The 17,990-nt window shown below is 45.2% G+C and overlaps 1 protein-coding gene across 7 annotated transcripts in view; it reads right to left on the reverse strand.

Moving 5' to 3' along the window:
• Window positions 1–597: 597 nt before the first annotated feature.
• PRR14L (proline rich 14 like) overlaps window positions 598–17,990 on the reverse strand; it is a 68,649-nt gene continuing 51,256 nt past the window's right edge. For all 7 annotated transcript variants that reach the window (XM_002831032.6, XM_003779529.5, XM_054543337.2 and 4 more), the window contains 2 exons: window positions 7,291–7,362; window positions 598–5,044 (listed from right to left, as the gene is read on the reverse strand). In XM_002831032.6, the coding sequence (XP_002831078.2) occupies window positions 4,768–5,044; window positions 7,291–7,362 (349 nt within the window). In that variant the 3' untranslated portion in view covers window positions 598–4,767. The remainder of the gene's footprint in view (window positions 5,045–7,290; window positions 7,363–17,990) is intronic.

Raw genomic sequence — 17,990 nt, forward strand, 5'->3', positions numbered from 1 at the left:
TCAGGAGTTCAAGACCAGCCCAACCAACATAGTGAAACCCTCTTCTAAAAAAAAATACAAAAATTAGCTGGACTTGGTGGTGGGTGCCTGTAATCCCAGTACTTGGGAGGCTGAAGCATGACAATTGCTTGAAACCAGGAAGTGGATGTTGCAATAAGCTGAGATTGTACGCCACTGCACTCCAGCCTGGCGACAGTGAAACTCCACCCAAAAAACAAAAAAAAGTCAATTGGCACGGAGACAGGAAGCAATGCTCAAATGTCTCCCTGATCTGGGAGTGGGTCAAGCTTTTATGGCATTCCTATCTAGTCCTAGGTGATGTCAATGCAGTCGGCCTGCCAGGCTCATGGTGGTAACAAATAAGAGGTTAAAGCTTTTTTCCATTGTGCACGCTCGGGCAATTTTGGCTGTGTCTCACCTGTAACAACTTAAGCAATGGTTAATCAGTTTGAGCTGGTCCCACAGTTACAACAGGATACTCCTCACAAAATGGTGACCACTTTGGAAGGAATGATGCTTGCTGTGACATATAACTTTGGAATGTCTATTTTAACTTATTACCAAGCCACAAGAACAAAGTAACGGCCTTGAGAGTTATTTGAAAGGTTTTCAAAAAAATTTATTTTCATAAATTAACACACATAACAGTGGAAATTTTAGAGTCACAAACTACCAAACAGAAAAGGAACTGCAGGGGCATCATGTATACCAATGTTACCAAAAATGTACAAATTTCATTGAACTACTGACCATGATAATATATAAACATGTCAGGCAGCTATTTTTACTGGCCCAGACCAGCCCAAGGAGATGCTGAGGCCTCTCACCAAGAATTCAAATCCAATTCAGCACCAGAGAGGGGCTTGTGAAGACACACATATCAACAAGCATCGAATCTGAGAGCACACTGCACTAGATGGCCAGCTCAACGGGGAACCCCCTTCATCATCAAAATAGCTTTTGCTGCTTGATTTGTGGCTAGACGGTAACATTAAACTGTAATTTTAGTAAAATTAAATCTCCCTAGCCAGGTTTTTATGTAATAAGTTCAGTTGTGGCAAGGAGCCCTTTCCTGACATGAATCCAGGAAAGGATACTCTGCACTTCTGGCCAATTATTTAAACTTTGGATACAGCCACCCACAATGTGGTTATTTAAGAAGTCCTTTCCATGACACCAGGGGAAAAGCTTACAGAAACAAAACAGAACAAGGGAATTACAGAAAGCACCAACTGCATACTCCCCCCACCCCAGGGAATGGGAGAAAAGTATCACTGCCTAAAAGTTGGTCTTTCGCAGATCTTAATGTACATGGCATTGATTATGAGACGGAATTCCAGCCTGGAGACGGAGCGACGGCCGTGCATTCATTGGCTGCACTGCGGCCTTGGATCTGCTGCTCCTGTCCTGTACGCTCCCTGTTGCTCTTGGCTCAGTGGGCAAGGAAGAAGCCACGGGGGAGGTCTCACGCCCAGATAGTGGGATCTGGAATGGACCTCAGGTTGGCTCTGGAGCCCGTGCCAAAGACCCTTTCAGGCAAAATTGTGACAAAGTATCATGATTTTCACAGCTCTTGAGGAGCGCTGAGTTTTGGAATTCACAGCATGAGTTTCTGGGCTCCTCAGGCTCCGAATAAGGCAAACGCTACGTGTCTTTTCACCGTACCTCCCTCAGCTACTGTAGCTTAGAGTAAGGTCAGTAAGAAAAAGTGGACATGATCTGCTTTAACAGGAGATGAGGTACAGCTGAACTCATGGAGACATGAAGCTGGAAAGGAGACCAAAAGCAAAAAAAGAGGAGGAGGGAACGCGGAGGGAGGAGGCAAACACAGCTAGAAACTGAAAGATTGGAAAAAAAAAACACACACACACAGTTGAAAGTTTCACTGAAAAGCTGATGGGCAGAACCCTGATTAGACCTGAGATTTCTCCTCTTTCCCATATTAAAAACACTAAACCTCCGGAAGTGATAGTTGAGTAAGCTGTAGTTAACCGTAACTTCCCACCACTTGGGGAGGGAAGTTCCCATAACTCAGAAACTGTACCAACTCCACCCCAGAACCAGACCTCCTGTAGCTCTGGGCAGGTGGTGTGCCAGCAGCCGATTACCGTGTCCCATCGTGGTTAGGGACCGCGGCCCCGGGGACCCCTGACAACACTGCAGCTGGCTCAGTGCCGAAACTGAATGTTAAGACAGGTGTGGCTGAGCGCAGCTGGAGCCTAGGTATATACATCACCTTCAGGTAAGTAATTTCAAGTTTGCAGTGGGGCCCCCTTCTAAACTTTGGAGCAGGGGAAGGGACCTAGCCAGAGGGTAGGTCAAGAATTTCAACGACGGGCAGGGCTGGCCTCAGAACAACTCCTCTCTTACATTGTCAGGACAGAGAAGGAGCCCAGCTCTGTTTCTTCCAGTCCGCTGCTCCCAGTTACCCATGTTCCAAACTGCTGCTCCTGGCCCTTTGAGTGCCACACCTGTAACAGGCACAGTTGAAACTCTCTCTGCCATGTTGGTGACGCTACAGCTGTGCCCACTGTTGTCTCTGGGAAACATAGCCGCCACATCACTGCATCTACACTGGCAACGGAGCTGGCAAACAGGGCTCTGTTGACTCACTGCTAGTCTGCAACCTGTCCAGTAGGAGCTCCTTAAACATGCCTGGACAAGGGCAAAATGTACTACTCATCCCACTCCCTTAAGCAAAAAAGTCAGAGAGAAGCATTTAGTGTCTAAGAACCCTGTCCCAGGAAGGGAGAGGTATTGAGGTGAAACATAGGTCGTGTCTATACAGTCTGGGCAAAGTGGATGTAGAATGACAGAATCTGGTTAGCATCATTCAGAGCTGGTACGGAAGCCTGGCTCTCTTCTAACTGTATCTGGCCATGGCCTTGGAAGCCTCCGTGGATGACCAGGTGTGTATTTCACTTGTCTCAATGCTATGTCTGAGGCAGTGGCCTAGAAGATAGCCGTGGCACACTTTTCCCTCTGGCTCATGTCAGTTTTTCTGCTCCAGTGTGGCATAGACTGTCAACCTGCAAAAGCAAGGCACATAGAGACCCCCCACCCCCACCCCATCTCCCCATCCACTAGCAAATGGGGAAGCAAAAGAAACCTAGGAGAGTTGGCCAACATTCCAAGACGTGCCACTCACTCTTCTCTAATAGACTGACTTGGAAATGTCCCTAGAACTCTGACGGTTCCCATCGGCGGCTGCTCCATGCCAGTGGCTCCCAGGAGGATATGAAGAGGTGATGCTGGTGTCCTGACGATGACTTTTGCATCCCACTCACTAGCCATGGAATGTTAATTCTCTAAACTCTTGTTTTGAGAGAGAAAGAAAGAGAAACCCCTAGAGAAGGAGGGGAAGGGGAGCAGGATATGGGCACACAGGACTTCAGTGGAAAAGGAACAAGACCTCGAGGCTGCTGACCCACAGCATCCCTCTGCCCACAGACTCCTGCAGGCACAAACCCAGAAACTCAGCTAACTCCGGCATTTGACAGTTCCGGTAGATGTGACATAGGAGCCCAGAGTACAATGAGGTGGCCCTCAAAGAAGGCTGGCTGGGGATTTTGGAGATCCCACTGCAGGAACACATCTCTGGGTCTGAAGCATGACCCCGACTCTCTCCCCACTCTTGAAGCGGGCTGCCTGGAAAGCCACAAATACTGTGGGTCAGCCTGTATCACTGCCCAAGCTGTTGTACTCAATTTTGTGACCTAACACCATTTCAGATAAAAACCATCAAGACTACACCCAACCACAGTTGTTTTTCAATGATCGGGAGAGAAACCTGCTCTTACTTAAATCACTAAAATAAATACATGTATTTGGTGGGCAAGAATGAGAACCCAGATGAAAAAAAGTGCTCCCTCTAATGAGTTACACTAGAAGCTGGAGATGGGGAAGGGATTGCCTGAAACACATGAATAGGAAAAATGTCTCTTCCATGCAGCAATCAACTGGGTCAAATGCCTATCATGTATTCTTAAGACATGTATTTTCTCCTTAAAAAAATGTTTTAAAATCACATTTAAAGGCTCCACACATGCAGCAATAATAGTACAAAAACAACAACAAAAAAGAAAATAAAACAAATGAAAATAATCCACACCACAACATTAAAAAGTGCAACTTACTTCGAATGGGGCCTGGACGGGGCTCCTCTGGCACTAGTGACTCACAGTCACAGAGGGGAGAAAACGATGGGAAAAAGCCACACACACACAAACACTCTCACATACACTCACATCAATAGGTCCTGGGCAGACAAAAGATAAAACACAACAGCTCATCTTTCCTCAACTACTGAAATGAGCCAGTGAGACCACGCAGGACAGGACGCCAGGTCCCCCTCCCTAGGCCACATTTCTAATAATCTTGGTCTAGCACCACCGTAAACAAAGCGGAACTTTCATATGGACGTGCAAATCCTGTGAGTCCTTGGAATCTTAGTGTTACTGAAGATAGGCTGCTGCTTCCTCCTGTGGATGGCAGAGACTGAGGAGGCGGCTGGATGTCGTTCAGGTCCATTTCCAGGAGAAAGGGAGCATTCCTGAGGTTCTATACTCAGCAGTAAAAGTAGAGGACCCTCCTTCACCAGTTTCTAAAAAGGTTGCACCTTGAAATAGGTAAAAATTCATGGACTGTGCATTTTTGAGTGGTTTGGCGGTAGGGCAAAATTAGGCAACCTCTTCCAAGGAGGTCCAAAACAAACAAACAAACAAAAAAAAAAACCCTAAAATTGAGACCCTCAAACTGAATCGCTTCTCAACAGCCTGATGATTGTTCCTGCTCCTCTTCCTTGGCAAAGAAGGTCTCCAGTTCCATTAGTTTCTGTATCAAAAGAGCATCCAGCTCTCGACTCTGCACAGCTGCCTTCTGGGCTCTGGTAAAGCTGCCTGCCACCTTGACTTTACCTCGAGCTCTCCTCTTTCGCGGGACTGTAAAATCCTGAAATTCTAGAACTCGCTTCCTCTTCTGTTGGCTGATTGAGATTAGTGTACCATTTCGTTCCTTGGGTTCCTCAAAGATGGTCTCTAAACACCTAAGGATGAAGCACGAAACAATCACCAACAGACTGACTCACATGGCCCATCCCGTCAACAGGGTCAGGATGTTGACGCTGGGTCAACAACCCTTCTAGTCAACAGGGACTGAAATCTACTTGCGCCAACTCTTTTTTTTTTTTTTTTTTGTGAGACAGAATTTCACTCTTGTTGCCCAGACTGGAGTGCAATGGCATGATCTTGGCTCACTGCAACCTTTGTCTCCTGGGTTCAAGTGATTCTCCTGCCTCAGCCTCCCAAGTAGCAGGGACTAAAGGTATGTGTCACTATGCCCCGTTAATTTTTTTTTTTAAGACGGAGTCTTATTCTGTCGCCCAGGCTGGAGTGCAGTGGCGTGATCTCAGCTCACTGCAAGCTCCGTCTCCCGGGTTGACGCCATTCTCCTGCCTCAGCCTCCCAAGTAGCTGAGACTACAGGTGTCCGCCACCACGCTTGGCTAATTTTTTTTTTTTTTGTATTTTTAGTAGAGACAGGGTTTCACTCTGTTAGCCAGGATGGTCTCGATCTCCTGACCTCGTGATCTGCCCGCCTCGGCTTCCCAGTGCTGGGATTACAGGCATGAGCCACTGCACCCAGCCCTGACTCATCTTTAAAAAAAAAATTTTTTTTTGAGACAGGGTCTCACTCTGTCACTCAGGCTGGAGTGCAGTGGCACAATCACAATCACAGCTCACTACAGCCTCGACATCCTGGGCTCAAGCTATCCTCCTACCTGAGCCTCCCACGTAGCTGGGACTACAAGCATGAACCAACATGTCTGGCTAATTCCAGTGATCCTCCCTCCTTGGCCTCCCAAAATGGTGAGATTACAGGCATGTGCCACTGTGCCTGGCTCTGATTTGTTTTTTTTAATGGCTACACAGTATATTCCATTATATGGAATTAATTATAAGTAATTGTACAAATGTGTTAGAGCAGACATACAAAATCTTAGGATAAAATCCTAGAATTCTCCTTCTATATTCTAGAAACAGTGGGCATTTAATAAATGTTCACTGACTTGAATTGAATTCACACCTAAGTGAAACTCTTCCTGTATTTGGGTTTACAGTCATATCTGAAAAATCAATGATTATCAGTCCTGAAGTCAGCATATTTGGTAAAAATACAAACACAAAATACTTGTTTATACTTTTTTCTTTTTCATTTTTGAGATGGAGTTTCGCTCTTGTTGCCCAGGCTGGAGTGCAATGGCGCGATCTCAGCTCACTGCAACCTCCGCCTCCCGGGTTTCAAGTGATTCTCCTGCCTCAGCCTCCCGAGTAGCTGGAATTACTGGTGTGTGCCACCACGCCTGGGTAATTTTGTATTTTTAGTAGAGACAGGGTTTCACCGTGTTGGCCAGGCTGGTCTTGAACTCCTGACCTCAGGTGATTCGCCCGCCTCGGCCTCCCAAAGTGCTTGGATTACAGATGTGAGCCACTGCACCTGGCTGAGACTACATTTTCTTTCTTTTCTTTTCTTTTTTTTTTTTTTTGAGACGGAGTCTAGCTCTGTTGCCCAGGCTGGAGTGCAGTGGTGTGATCTTGGCTCACTGCCATCTCCTCCTCCCGGATTCAAGCAATTCTCCTGCCTCAGCCACCATGCCCGGCTAATTTTTTGTATTTTTAGTAGAGACAGGTTTCACCATGTTGGTCAGGCTCGTCTCGAACTCCTGACCTCGTGATCCACCCACCTTGGCCTCCCAAAGTGCTGGGATTACAGGCATGAGCCACTGCGCCCGGCTACATTTTCTTTATGTAACCCAATATACTTTATTTCCTATCCTATTACTGACCCTAATTCAAGTGCTGGAATTGAAAATACCAATTCTAGCTATTTATAAGACCCAATATTGGCCGGGTGCTGTGGCTCACACTTGTAATCCCAGCACTTTGGGAGGCCGAGGCGGGCGGATCATGAGGTCAGGAGTTCGAGACCACAGTGAAACCCTGTCTCTACTAAAAATACAAAAAATTAGCTGGGTGTGGTGGCGGGTACCTGTAGCCCCAGCTACTCGGAGAGGCTGAGGCAGGAGAATGGCATGAACCCAGGAGGCGGAGCTTGCAGTGAGCCGAGATCGCGCCATTCCACTCCAGCCTGGGCGACAGAGACTCTGTCTCAAAAAAAAGAAGACCCACTATTGGTACAACTGAATATAAACTCTTTCTAAAGTGAAAGGGCTGGAGATTCACATCAATCATTTCAAATTCTTCCCTTTTATTTCCCAGCTATAAGTACCTACCTGTTTGCAGGAGGAGATTTATAATTCTTGTTGGTATATATCTCTTCTAAACTAAACTCCTTCTTCTTTAACCTGAAAAGAAAGAAAGAAAAAAATTCTTCATGTTCTCTTTTTTTTTAGAGAAGGTCTTGCTCTGTTGCCCAGGCTGAAGGGCAGTGACATGATCATAGCTCACTGCAGCCTTCAACTCTAGCCATCCTCCAGCCTCAGCCTCCTGAGTAGGTGGGATTACAGGTGTGTGCCACCACGCCAGGCTAGATTAAAAAAAAAAAATTAGGCATGAGCTACTGTGCACAGCCTCATGTTCTCCTAAGATGGAAGAGACTTATTTCCCAATGCTATCCTTTTCATTTGCTCCAACCTGTCTGTAATGTTTTAGATGTGTCTCATGCAAAAAATGTGCACTGGATTTTCTTTTCCAGGGTACCAACCTTCAACTTTATGTAACTGAGCCCATTCATATTTACTGGGGATGATATATTTAGATTTATATCTATTATTTTTCATTGATTTATATCTACTTTACAGCTGTTGTTTGTGCTGCTTTGCAATGTTTCTTTTCGTGAATTGACTGTTCTTTTTTTCTGTCTCTTTCCACTGACTAGAAAACTATATATTCTGTTCTTTTTTGTTTTTTTCTTTTTTAGAGATGGGGTCTTGCTCTGTTGCCTAGGAGTTTGAGGCTGGGTACAGCCTAGGTGACAAAGACCCTGTCTCTTAAAAAATATATACATACACACACACACACACGCACAAAACCCTTCACACCTATCAATTATACAGTAACCCTGAGATACAGCTTGAATAGTAAAAGCAGGCCATATGCTTGCTTTTTTCCTTTCATTACCAATTTCCAAAACAATGAATTGGTTCTCCAGTATCTTCCAAAGATGGCCAATGGTTTTAAATTTTTTTAAGTATCATGATTAACTATTGGGTTTATATTTGATATGTTTTAATCTATTGAACTTATTATTCTTTTGAGGCTCAGCTGGTCTCATCTGTGGCCAGAGGGAATCTCTTCAAACTGGTTCTTGAGAGCCAGGCATGGGGGCTCCCAACAGTAGTCCCAGTTACTTGGGAGACTGAGGCAAGAGAATTGTTGAGCCCAAGAGTTCGAGACCAGCCTGGGCAACAAAGCAAGACCCTGTCTCTATACAAAATTAAAAAATAAACAAAAAACTGGCTCCTGAATCCCTTTGACATGACTCTAGGAGTCTGTGAGAGCTTTGCTACTTTCTGGTATGACAAGATGCATTCATCTTATTCATTTCCTGCCCTAGACCTGTAATCACTCTCCAAGGAGCTCAGGTTCACATATCATAAAATTCATCCATTTAAAATGTACAATTCAGTGATTTTTAAAACATTCGCAAGGTTATTCATGATCACCACTATCTAATCAAGACCACTTTTTTTTTGAGACAGGGTCTTGCGCTGTCACCCAGGCTGGATTGCAGTGGCTCAAACATGGCTCACTGCAGCCTCAACTTCCTGGGCTGGGCTCAAGAGATCCTCCTGTCTCTGCCTCCCATGTAGCTGGGACCACAGGTGTGTGCCACCACAGCCGGCTTATTTTTTTATTTTATTTACTTATTTTTTGAGACAGAGTTTCGCTCTTTTTGCCCAGACTGGAGTGCAGTGGCGCGATCTCAGCTCACTGCAACCTCCACCACCCGGGTTCAAGCGATTCTCCTGCCCAGCCTCCTCAGTAGCTGGAATTACAGGCATCTGCCACCACACCCGGCTAATTTTTGATTTTTTTTTTCTTTTGAGATGGAGTCTTGCTCTGTTGCCAGGCTGGAGTGCAGTTGTGCAATCTCGGCTCACTGCAACCTCCGCCTCCCGGGTTCAAGCGATTCTCCTGCCTCAGCCTCCTGAGTAGCTGGGACTACGGGTGCATGTCACCATGCCCAACTAATTTTTGTATTTTTAGTAGAGATAGGGTTTCACCACATTGGCCAGACTGGTCTCGAACTCCTGACCTCAGGTGATTCACCCACCTCGGCCTCCCAAAGTTCTGAGATTACAGGCATGAGCCACCATGCCCAGCTGTAACTTTGACTTTGTAGTAGAGATGGGGTTTTATCACGTTGGCCAAGATGGTCTCGAACTCCTGACCTCAGGTGATCCACCCACCTCGGCCTCTGAAAGTGCTGGGATTACAGGCATGAGCCACCATGCCCAGCTGTAACTTTGATTTTTTAGTACACATGGGGTTTCACCACGTTGGCCAGGCTGGTCTTGAACTCCTGATCTCAGGTGATCCACCCATCTCGGCCTCCCAAAGTGCTGGAATTACAGGTGTGAGCCACTGCGCCCAGCCTATTTTTTCATTTTTTTAAAGACAGCATCTCGCTCTCTTGCCCAGGTTAAAGTGCAGTGGTACAATGATAGCTGACTGCAGCCTCAACCTCCCTGGCTGAAGCAATCCTCCTGTCTCAGCTTCCCAAGTAGCTGGAACTACAGGTGCACAGTACTATGCCTTGCTAATTTTTTTTTTTTCTTTGAGATGGAGTCTTGCTCTGTCGCCCAGGCAGGAGTGCAGTGGCATGATTTTGGCTCACTGCAACATCCGCCTTCCAGGTTCAAGTGATTCTTCTGCCTCAGCCTCCTGAGTAGCTGGGACTACAGGCATGCACCACCATGCCCGGCTAATTTTTGTATTTTTAGTAGAGACGGGGTTTCATTATATTGGTCAGTCTGGTCTCAAACTCCTGATCTTGTGATCTGCCTGCCTTGGCCTCCCAAAGTGCTGGGATTACAGGTGTGAGCCACCACGCCCGGCCTCCAGCTAATTTTTTTTTTCTTTTCTATTTCTTTTTTTTTTTTGAGACCAAGTCTCACTCTGTCACCCAGGCTGGAGTGCAGTGGTGTGATCTAGGCTCACTGCAACATCTGCATTCTGGGTTCAAGCGATTCTCCTGCCTCAGCCTCCCAAGTAGCTGGGATTACAGGCGCCTACCACCACGCCCAGCTAATTTTTAAAATATTTTTAGTAGAGACAGGGTTTCACCATGTTGGCCAGACTGGTCTTGAACTCATGACCTCAGGTAATCTGCCCACCTCGGCCTCCCATAGTGCTGGGATTACAGGCATGTTGGGCTAATTTTTAAAAACTATTTTTGGTAGAGATAGGGTCTATGTTGTACAGGCTAGCTTTGAACTCCTCGGCTCAAGCGATCCTCCAGTCTCAGCCTCCCAAAGTGCTGGGATTACAGGGTTGAGCCACGATGCCTGACCTGATCTTTTGTAGAGATGTGGTCTCACTATGTTGCCCAGGCTGGTATCAGACTGCTGGGCTCAAGTGATCCTCCTGCCTCTACCTGCCAACGTGCTGGGATTATAGGAATGAACCACAACCAGCCTTAAAACACTTTCATAACTCCAAACAGAAACCTACTTTTAGCAGTCACCTGGACTCTCCCCTACCACCCAGCACTGGTAACCACTAAACTACTTTCTGTCTCTAAGGATTCTAGACATTTCATATAAAATAAATCATACAGAATGTGCTGTTTTCATAGTTAACCCCTGTTGTAGCATGTATCAGTACTTCGTTCCTTTTCCTGGCTGAATAATACTCCATCTATGGATATACCATCTTTTCTTTATCCATTTATCAACTGACGAACATTTGGTTTCCACTTTTTAGCTACTATGAATAATGCTGTTGTGAATATTCATGCACAGGTTTTTTGGTGAATGTATGTTTTCAATTCCTTTTTTTTTTTTTTTGAGACAGAGTCTTGCTCTATCACCCAGGCTGGAGTGCAGTGGCACAATCTTAGCTCACTGCAACCTCCACCTCCTGCGTTAAGGCAATTCTCCTGCCTCAGCCTCTCGAGTAGTTGGGATTACAGGCACACACCACCACTCCTGGCTAATTTTTGTATTTTTAGTGGAGACGGGGTTTCACCATATTGGCCAGGCTGGTCTCGAACTCCTGACCTCAGATGATCTGCCCACCTCAGCCTCCCAAAGTGCTGGGATTACAGGTGTAGTCCACCGTGCCTGGCATGTTTTCAATTCTTTTGGGTATATACCTAGAAGAATTGTTGGGTCATATGGTAACTCTAATTTTTTCAGGAACTGCCAATTTTTTTTTTCACAGTGGCTATACCATTTTACATTCCCATGAGATGTGTATAAGGGTTTGAGTTTCTCCACACCCTTACTACACTTATTTTCTGTTTTATTGTTTCTTTACATCCTAGTGGGTGGGAAGTGGTATTTCACTGTGGTTTTGATTTGCAGTTCCCTGATGACTCATGATGTCAACAGCATCTCTTCAAATGCTTGTGGGCCATTTGTCTATCTTCTTTGGAGAAATGTCTATTGAAACACTTTGTCCATTTAAAAAATATGGGTTATTGTCTTTTGGTTGTTGAACTATAAGAGTTCTTTATAGCTTGTGGATATCAGACCCTTATTAGATGTGTGATTTGCAAATATTTTCTCCAATTCTGTGGGTTATACATTATCTTGTTTTTTTTGTGGGAGAGAGTTGGGCGGGGGGAGACAGTCTCACTCTCTTGCCCAAACTGGAGATCAGTGGTTTGATGACAGTTCACTGCAGCCTTGAAATCCTAGACTCAGTGATCCTTCCACCTCAGTGTCCTAAATAGCTGAGACTACAGGAGTGTGCCACCACGCCTGGTTCATTTTAATTTTTGTAGAGACAGGGTCTCATTATGCTGCCCGGGCTGGCCTCGGACTCCTGGGCTCAAGCACTCCTCCCACCTTGGCCTCCCAAAGTGCTGGGATTACAGGCGTGAGCCACCGCGCCTAGTCATCTTTTCTTTTTTTTATACTTTATTTTTTACAGTAGTTTTATGTTCACAGAAAGACTGAGCAGAAAGTAGAGAGTTCCCATATAGCCCCTAACCTCACACATGGACGGCTTTCCAGGGTGTGTAACTGTTGTACAATGAACCTACACTGATACATTATTATCACCCAAAAGTCCAGTTTATGTCGGAGCTCACCCTTGTTGTTGTCTTCTATGAGTTTTGACAAACACATAATGCCATGTATCCCCCATTACAGTAACACACATAACAGTTTTCACTGCCCTACATACCCTCTGTGCTCCACCTAGTCATCCTTTCCTTCCCCTCAACCCTTGGTGACGTCTGTCTCCATGGTTTTGCCTTTTCCAGAATGTCATAGAGCTGAACTCATACAGTATGTAGTTTATTCAGATTGGCTTCATTCACTCAGTAGTAAGCATTTAAGATTCCTCCATATCATTTATATCATTGATAGCTAATTCCTTTTTAGTACTGAGTAATATTCCATTGTCCAGACAGTTTATTCATTCAGCTACTGATGGACATCTTGGTTGCTTCCAAGTTTTAGAAATTCTGAATAAAGCTGCTATGGACATTTATGTACAGATTTTGTGTGAAATGTTTTCAACTCATTTGGGTAAATACCAAGGAGTGCAGCTTCTGTATGGTGTGGTATGTAGGTTTAGTTTTGTACAGGAATTGCCAAACTGTCTTCCAAAGAGGCTGTATACCTTTTTGCATTCCCACCAGCAGTGAATGAGAGTGGCTGTTGCTCCACATCCTCATTCAATTCTCTCCCTTGATCATATTTTTTGTTTCTGTACTTCATTGTGAAAATTTTGTTCTGGTGTGCTCCTGTTCATTAACACTATTTAGCTCTATTTAACCTGCTGTTAACCCATTTATTAAAGTTTTATTTTGATTACTCAATTTTACATTTTTAGAAATTCTGTACAGTTCTACTTTAAATGTAGTTGGTTATTTTTAAGTATATCTTGCTTCATTATTCATATTTTCAACCCACTTGTATTTCTTTAACATATAAAATGTTGAGTTGAAAGGCCAAGGTGGGCAAATCATTTGAGTCCAGGAGTTTGAGACCAGCCTGGCCAACATGGTGAAACCCTGTTTCTACTAAAAATACAAAAATTAGCCAATGTTGTAGTGCACACCTATAATCCCAGCTACTCTGGAAGGCTGAGGGAGGAGAATTGCTTGAACTTGGTAGGCAGAGGTTGCGATGAGCCAAGATTGTGCCACTGCATCCAGCCTGGGGAACAGGCATGAGCCACCGCGCCTGGCCAGCTGGTTTCAAACTCCTGACCTCAAGTGATCCACCCATCTCAGCCTCCCAAAGTGCTGGGATTACAGGTCTGAGCTACCACGCCCAGCCAGCAGCAACTTTTAAACATTTTTTGGGCCAGGTGGATCACTTCAGGTCAGGAGTTCAAGACCAGCCTGACCAACATGGTGAAACCCTGTCTCTATTAAGAATACAAAATTATGATGTCTCACGCCTGTAATTCCAGCACTTTGGGAGGCTGAGGCGGGTGGATCATGAGGTCAGGAGATCGAGACCATCCTGGCTAACGTAGTGAAACCACGTCTCTACTAAAAATACAAAAAACAAAATTAGCCGGGCGTGGTGGCGGGCGCCTGTAGTCCCAGCTACTCGGGAGGCTGAGGCAGGAGAATGGCATGAACCCGGGAGGCGGAGCTTGCCGTGAGCTGAGATGGCGCCACTGCACTCCAGCCTGGGCGACAGAGCAAGACTCCGTCTCAACAAAAACAAAAACAAAAACAGAAAAAAAAAAAAGAAAAAGAATACAAAATTAGGCCAGGTGCAGTAGCTCACGCTTATAATCCCAGCACTTTGGGAGGCCAAGATGGGCGGATCATGAGGTCAAGAGATTAAAATCATCCTGGCCAAAATGGTGAAACCCCATCTCTACTAAAAATACAAAAATTAGCTGGGTGTGGTGGCACACTCCTGTAGTCCCAGCTACTGGGGAGGCTGAGGCAGGAGAATCCCTTGAACCCAGGAGGCTGAAGTTACAGTGAGCCCAGATCGCGGCACGGCACTCCAGCCTGGGTGACAGAGCGAGAGTCCGTCAAAAAAAAAAAAAAAAAAAAAAAAAATCTATAGTTATTTGTCAAGCAAATAATATATCCAAAAAAAAAGAACAGCTCTTTGTGAAGCGAATAATGTATCAAAATTTTACTGTTTACTATATGCCAATGATGAAATTATTGCTTTTCAGCTTAAAATCTGCCCTGCAGTACCTGCTCTGTGATAACGGAATCCTAGGCCCTTTAAGCATTTCTCTTTTGCAGTGAGTATGATGCTAAACTTTCTCACAAGGTGTTGGAGGAACAATGCAGGTGGAAGGGAGCTTCTCTTTCCGGTTTGGTGAGTTTTTTTTCTTGCTCCTGCAGCATGGACCATCGGTGATTAATGTATGTTGGGATGTCTTGAGGCTTCTCTGCCCTAGTGGTGCAGCCAGAACATGTAGTCCCTCAGTGACCTTGCAGCCTTAGCTTGGCGACCACTTTGCTGCAGGCTTCCCAACACAGATAGGGCACTCCAGGCCTTATGCCCTCAGTGGTAACCTGACTTCCTGATGGTCATTTCCTGTCGCTCCTCCTGAAGCAAAAACCACATGCTCCAGGCCTTGCATCACAGCAGTGCCCTACCTCCCTCTGCGGCAGCCTTATCTTGTCTATGCTTGAGAAGGCGGTTGTTATTTCCTGCTTGCCCAGCTCTGGTCTCTGCAACCCACCCATCCAATGGGCTGCAACCTCACCTTCTCCAACCAAGTCTCAACTCCAACCTTGAGGGAGGTGGTGCCCCTTCCAAGTTTGCCCTTCCTAGGGTACTCTCCCTTAACCCAAGTGTACCCTTCAGGATTCTCTTTACATTTAAGGTTACTCGCTGTCATAGTTTAACGCTTTATAATAAACTTCCCCTGTCTAAAATACTGTGTGATTTCTGTCTGCTGATTCGACTTGAACCAATACATAATACTAAGGTAAAAATCCTAAGAGCTACATTAGGTTGCTACTGAATACGTTAGACCAGTGGTCTTTAGTGTACCTAAAAACTTTCCACAGAGTACATGAGAACCTGGCTGTAGGAGAATCGACCACTCAATCTTTAATTTCTATTTTTTCTTTATTATTATTAAATTTTTTTTTTTTTTTTTTTTTTTTAGATGGAGTCTTGCTCTATTGCCCAGGCTGGAGAGCAGTGGTGCGATCTCGGCTCACTGCAACCACCACCTTTTCGGTTCAAGCGATTCTCTGGCCTCAGCCTCCCCAGTAGCTGGGATTACAGGCATATGCCACCATACCCAGCTAATTTTGTATTTTTAATAGAGATGGGGTTTCACCATGTTAGCCACACTGGTCTCGAACTTCTGACCTCATTATCCACCCACCTCGGCCTCCCAAAGTGCTGGGATTACAGGCATGAGCCAATGCGCCTGGCCTTATTATTAATTTTTGTAGAAATGTGGTCTCACCATGTTGCCCAGGCTACTCTTAACCTCCCGGGTTCAAGTGATCCTCCCACCTTGGCCTCCCAAAGTGTTGGGATTATAGGCGTGAACTACCATACCCAGCTCAATCTCTAATTTCTAAAAGTGACACACCTGAGAAGTGTCCTGAATTGCTCTTGTAGGTCTCTCTGTTCCCACAAATTCTCTCAGAACAGCTCCTATCCATCCTGAATTCTTCTTTGATACATCAATCAAACCACTCATTTTGCTAAGCCCTTTCCAGTGATTAATGAAATCACCATAAACTTGTCTTAGGCTTTTCTTTTCCTTTACTACACATTATTCAGTTAAGAGAGAAGAGTGCCTTTAGAGATTGGGTATTAGGGGCTGAGCGCGGTGGCTCATGCCTGTAATCCCAGCACTTTGGGAGGCCAAGGCAGGCAGATCACATGAGGTCAGGAGTTTGAGACCAGCTTGGCCAACATAGTGAAACCCCGTCTCTACTAAAAATACAAAAATTAGCTGGGTGTGGTGGTGTGTGCCTGTAATACCAGCTACTCGGGGGGCTGAGGCAGGAGAATTGCTTGTACCTGGAAGGCAGAGGTTGCCGTGAGCCGAGATCATGCCATTGCACTCCAGACTGGACAACGAGGGCGAAACTCCTTCTCAAAAAAAAAAAAAAAAATTAGCCAGGCATGGTGGCAGGTGCCTGTAATCCCAGCTACTCGGGAGGCTGAGCCACGAGAATCGCTGGAACCCGGGAGGTGGAGGTTGCAGTGAGCCAAAACTGCACCACTGCACTCCAGCCTGGGCAGCACAGTGATATTCTGTCTCAAAAAAAAAAGAAATTGGGTATTTGGGCCAGTGTTAAGACAACTGATTTCAGGTATCTCATGGAAAGGAGTTGTCAGAGTGCCTTTGCCTCATTCACCTCGATTATCATCAAATAATGTCTACTTAAGAAAAATACCTTACTTAGGAAAGAGAGCTTCAAACACTAAAAATAGCTTGTTCGTGTATTTAATTATATACAATATTTTTTCCAGCTATTCTCATTTTTCATTAACAATATGTCATCACTTAGAAAAGTTCCACTCAACATATACATGGGATCGGCACGATGGCTGACACCAGTAATTTGAGCACTTTGGGAGGTGGAGGTGGCCAGATCACTTGAGCCTGGGAGTTCAAGACCAGCCTGGGGAACATGGCAAACTCCCGTCTCTACTAGAAATACAAAAATTAACTGGGCATGGTAGCACATGCCTGTAGTCCCAGCTACTCACAAGGCTGAGATAGGAGGATCACCTGAGCCCAGGAAGTTGAAGCTGCAGTGAGCCATGATCATGCCTCTACACTCCAGCCTGGGCGACAGAGCGAGACCTTGTTGCAAAACAAACAAACTATATATATATCAAGATGTTTACTGGGACTATCGAATACTTGAAGTGTACAAAACCCACAGAAAAAATTTAAGTAATTTCCTTTGGTTAAGGCATGAACTTTTATCAATTCATATAATGAAATATTTAATTCAAGTAGTCAGTCTCTTCTGATCTGATCCTACAAGATGTTGTAATTTTTTTTTTTTTTTTTTTGAGACGGAGTGGCTAAATCATGGCTCACTGCAACCTCCACCTCCCGGGTTCAAGAGATTCTCCTGCCTCAGCCTCATGAGTAGCTGGGATGACAGGTGCCTGCCACCATGCCTAGCTAATTTTTGTATTTTTAGTAGAGACAGGGTTTCACCATGTTGGCCAGGCTGGTCTTGAACTCCTGACCTCAGCTGATATACCCGCCTTGGCCTCCCAAAGTGCTGGGATTACAGGCATGAGCTACCACACCCGGCCAGATGTTGTAACTTCTATCCCCATTAACAATATCAAAAAATACGTGATAAACTGCCCTGCCAATTGGCTTGTCCAATATACTTTTCTCTTATATTAAATATGAAAGCAGGCTGGGCTTGGTGGCTCACTCCAGCCTGGGCAACAAGAGCAAAACTACATCTCAAAAAAAAAAAAAAAAAAGAAAAAAAAAAGAAAGCAAGCAATCATTGAGACATATAAATTAATAGATTTAGTTCTTATTTTTATAATAATTCTGAATCATTCTTAAAAGTCTAATACTAAAGTGGCCGGGCACAGTGGCTCATGCCTGTAATCCCAGCACTTTGGGAGGCCGAGGTGGGCGGATCACAAGGTCAGGAGATCAAGACCATCCTGGCTAACATGGTGAAACCCCAACTCTACTGAAAAAATACAAAAAATTAGCCGGGCGTGCTTGCAGGCGCCTGTAGTCCCAGCTACTCGGGAGGCTGAGGGAGGAGAATGGCGTGAACTCGGGAGGCGGAGCTTGCAGTGAGCTGAGATCGTGCCACTGCACTCTAGCCTGGGCGACAGAGCGAGAC

Source organism: Pongo abelii, chromosome 23 (assembly GCF_028885655.2).
Source record: "Pongo abelii isolate AG06213 chromosome 23, NHGRI_mPonAbe1-v2.0_pri, whole genome shotgun sequence".
Taxonomy (NCBI): domain Eukaryota; kingdom Metazoa; phylum Chordata; class Mammalia; order Primates; family Hominidae; genus Pongo; species Pongo abelii.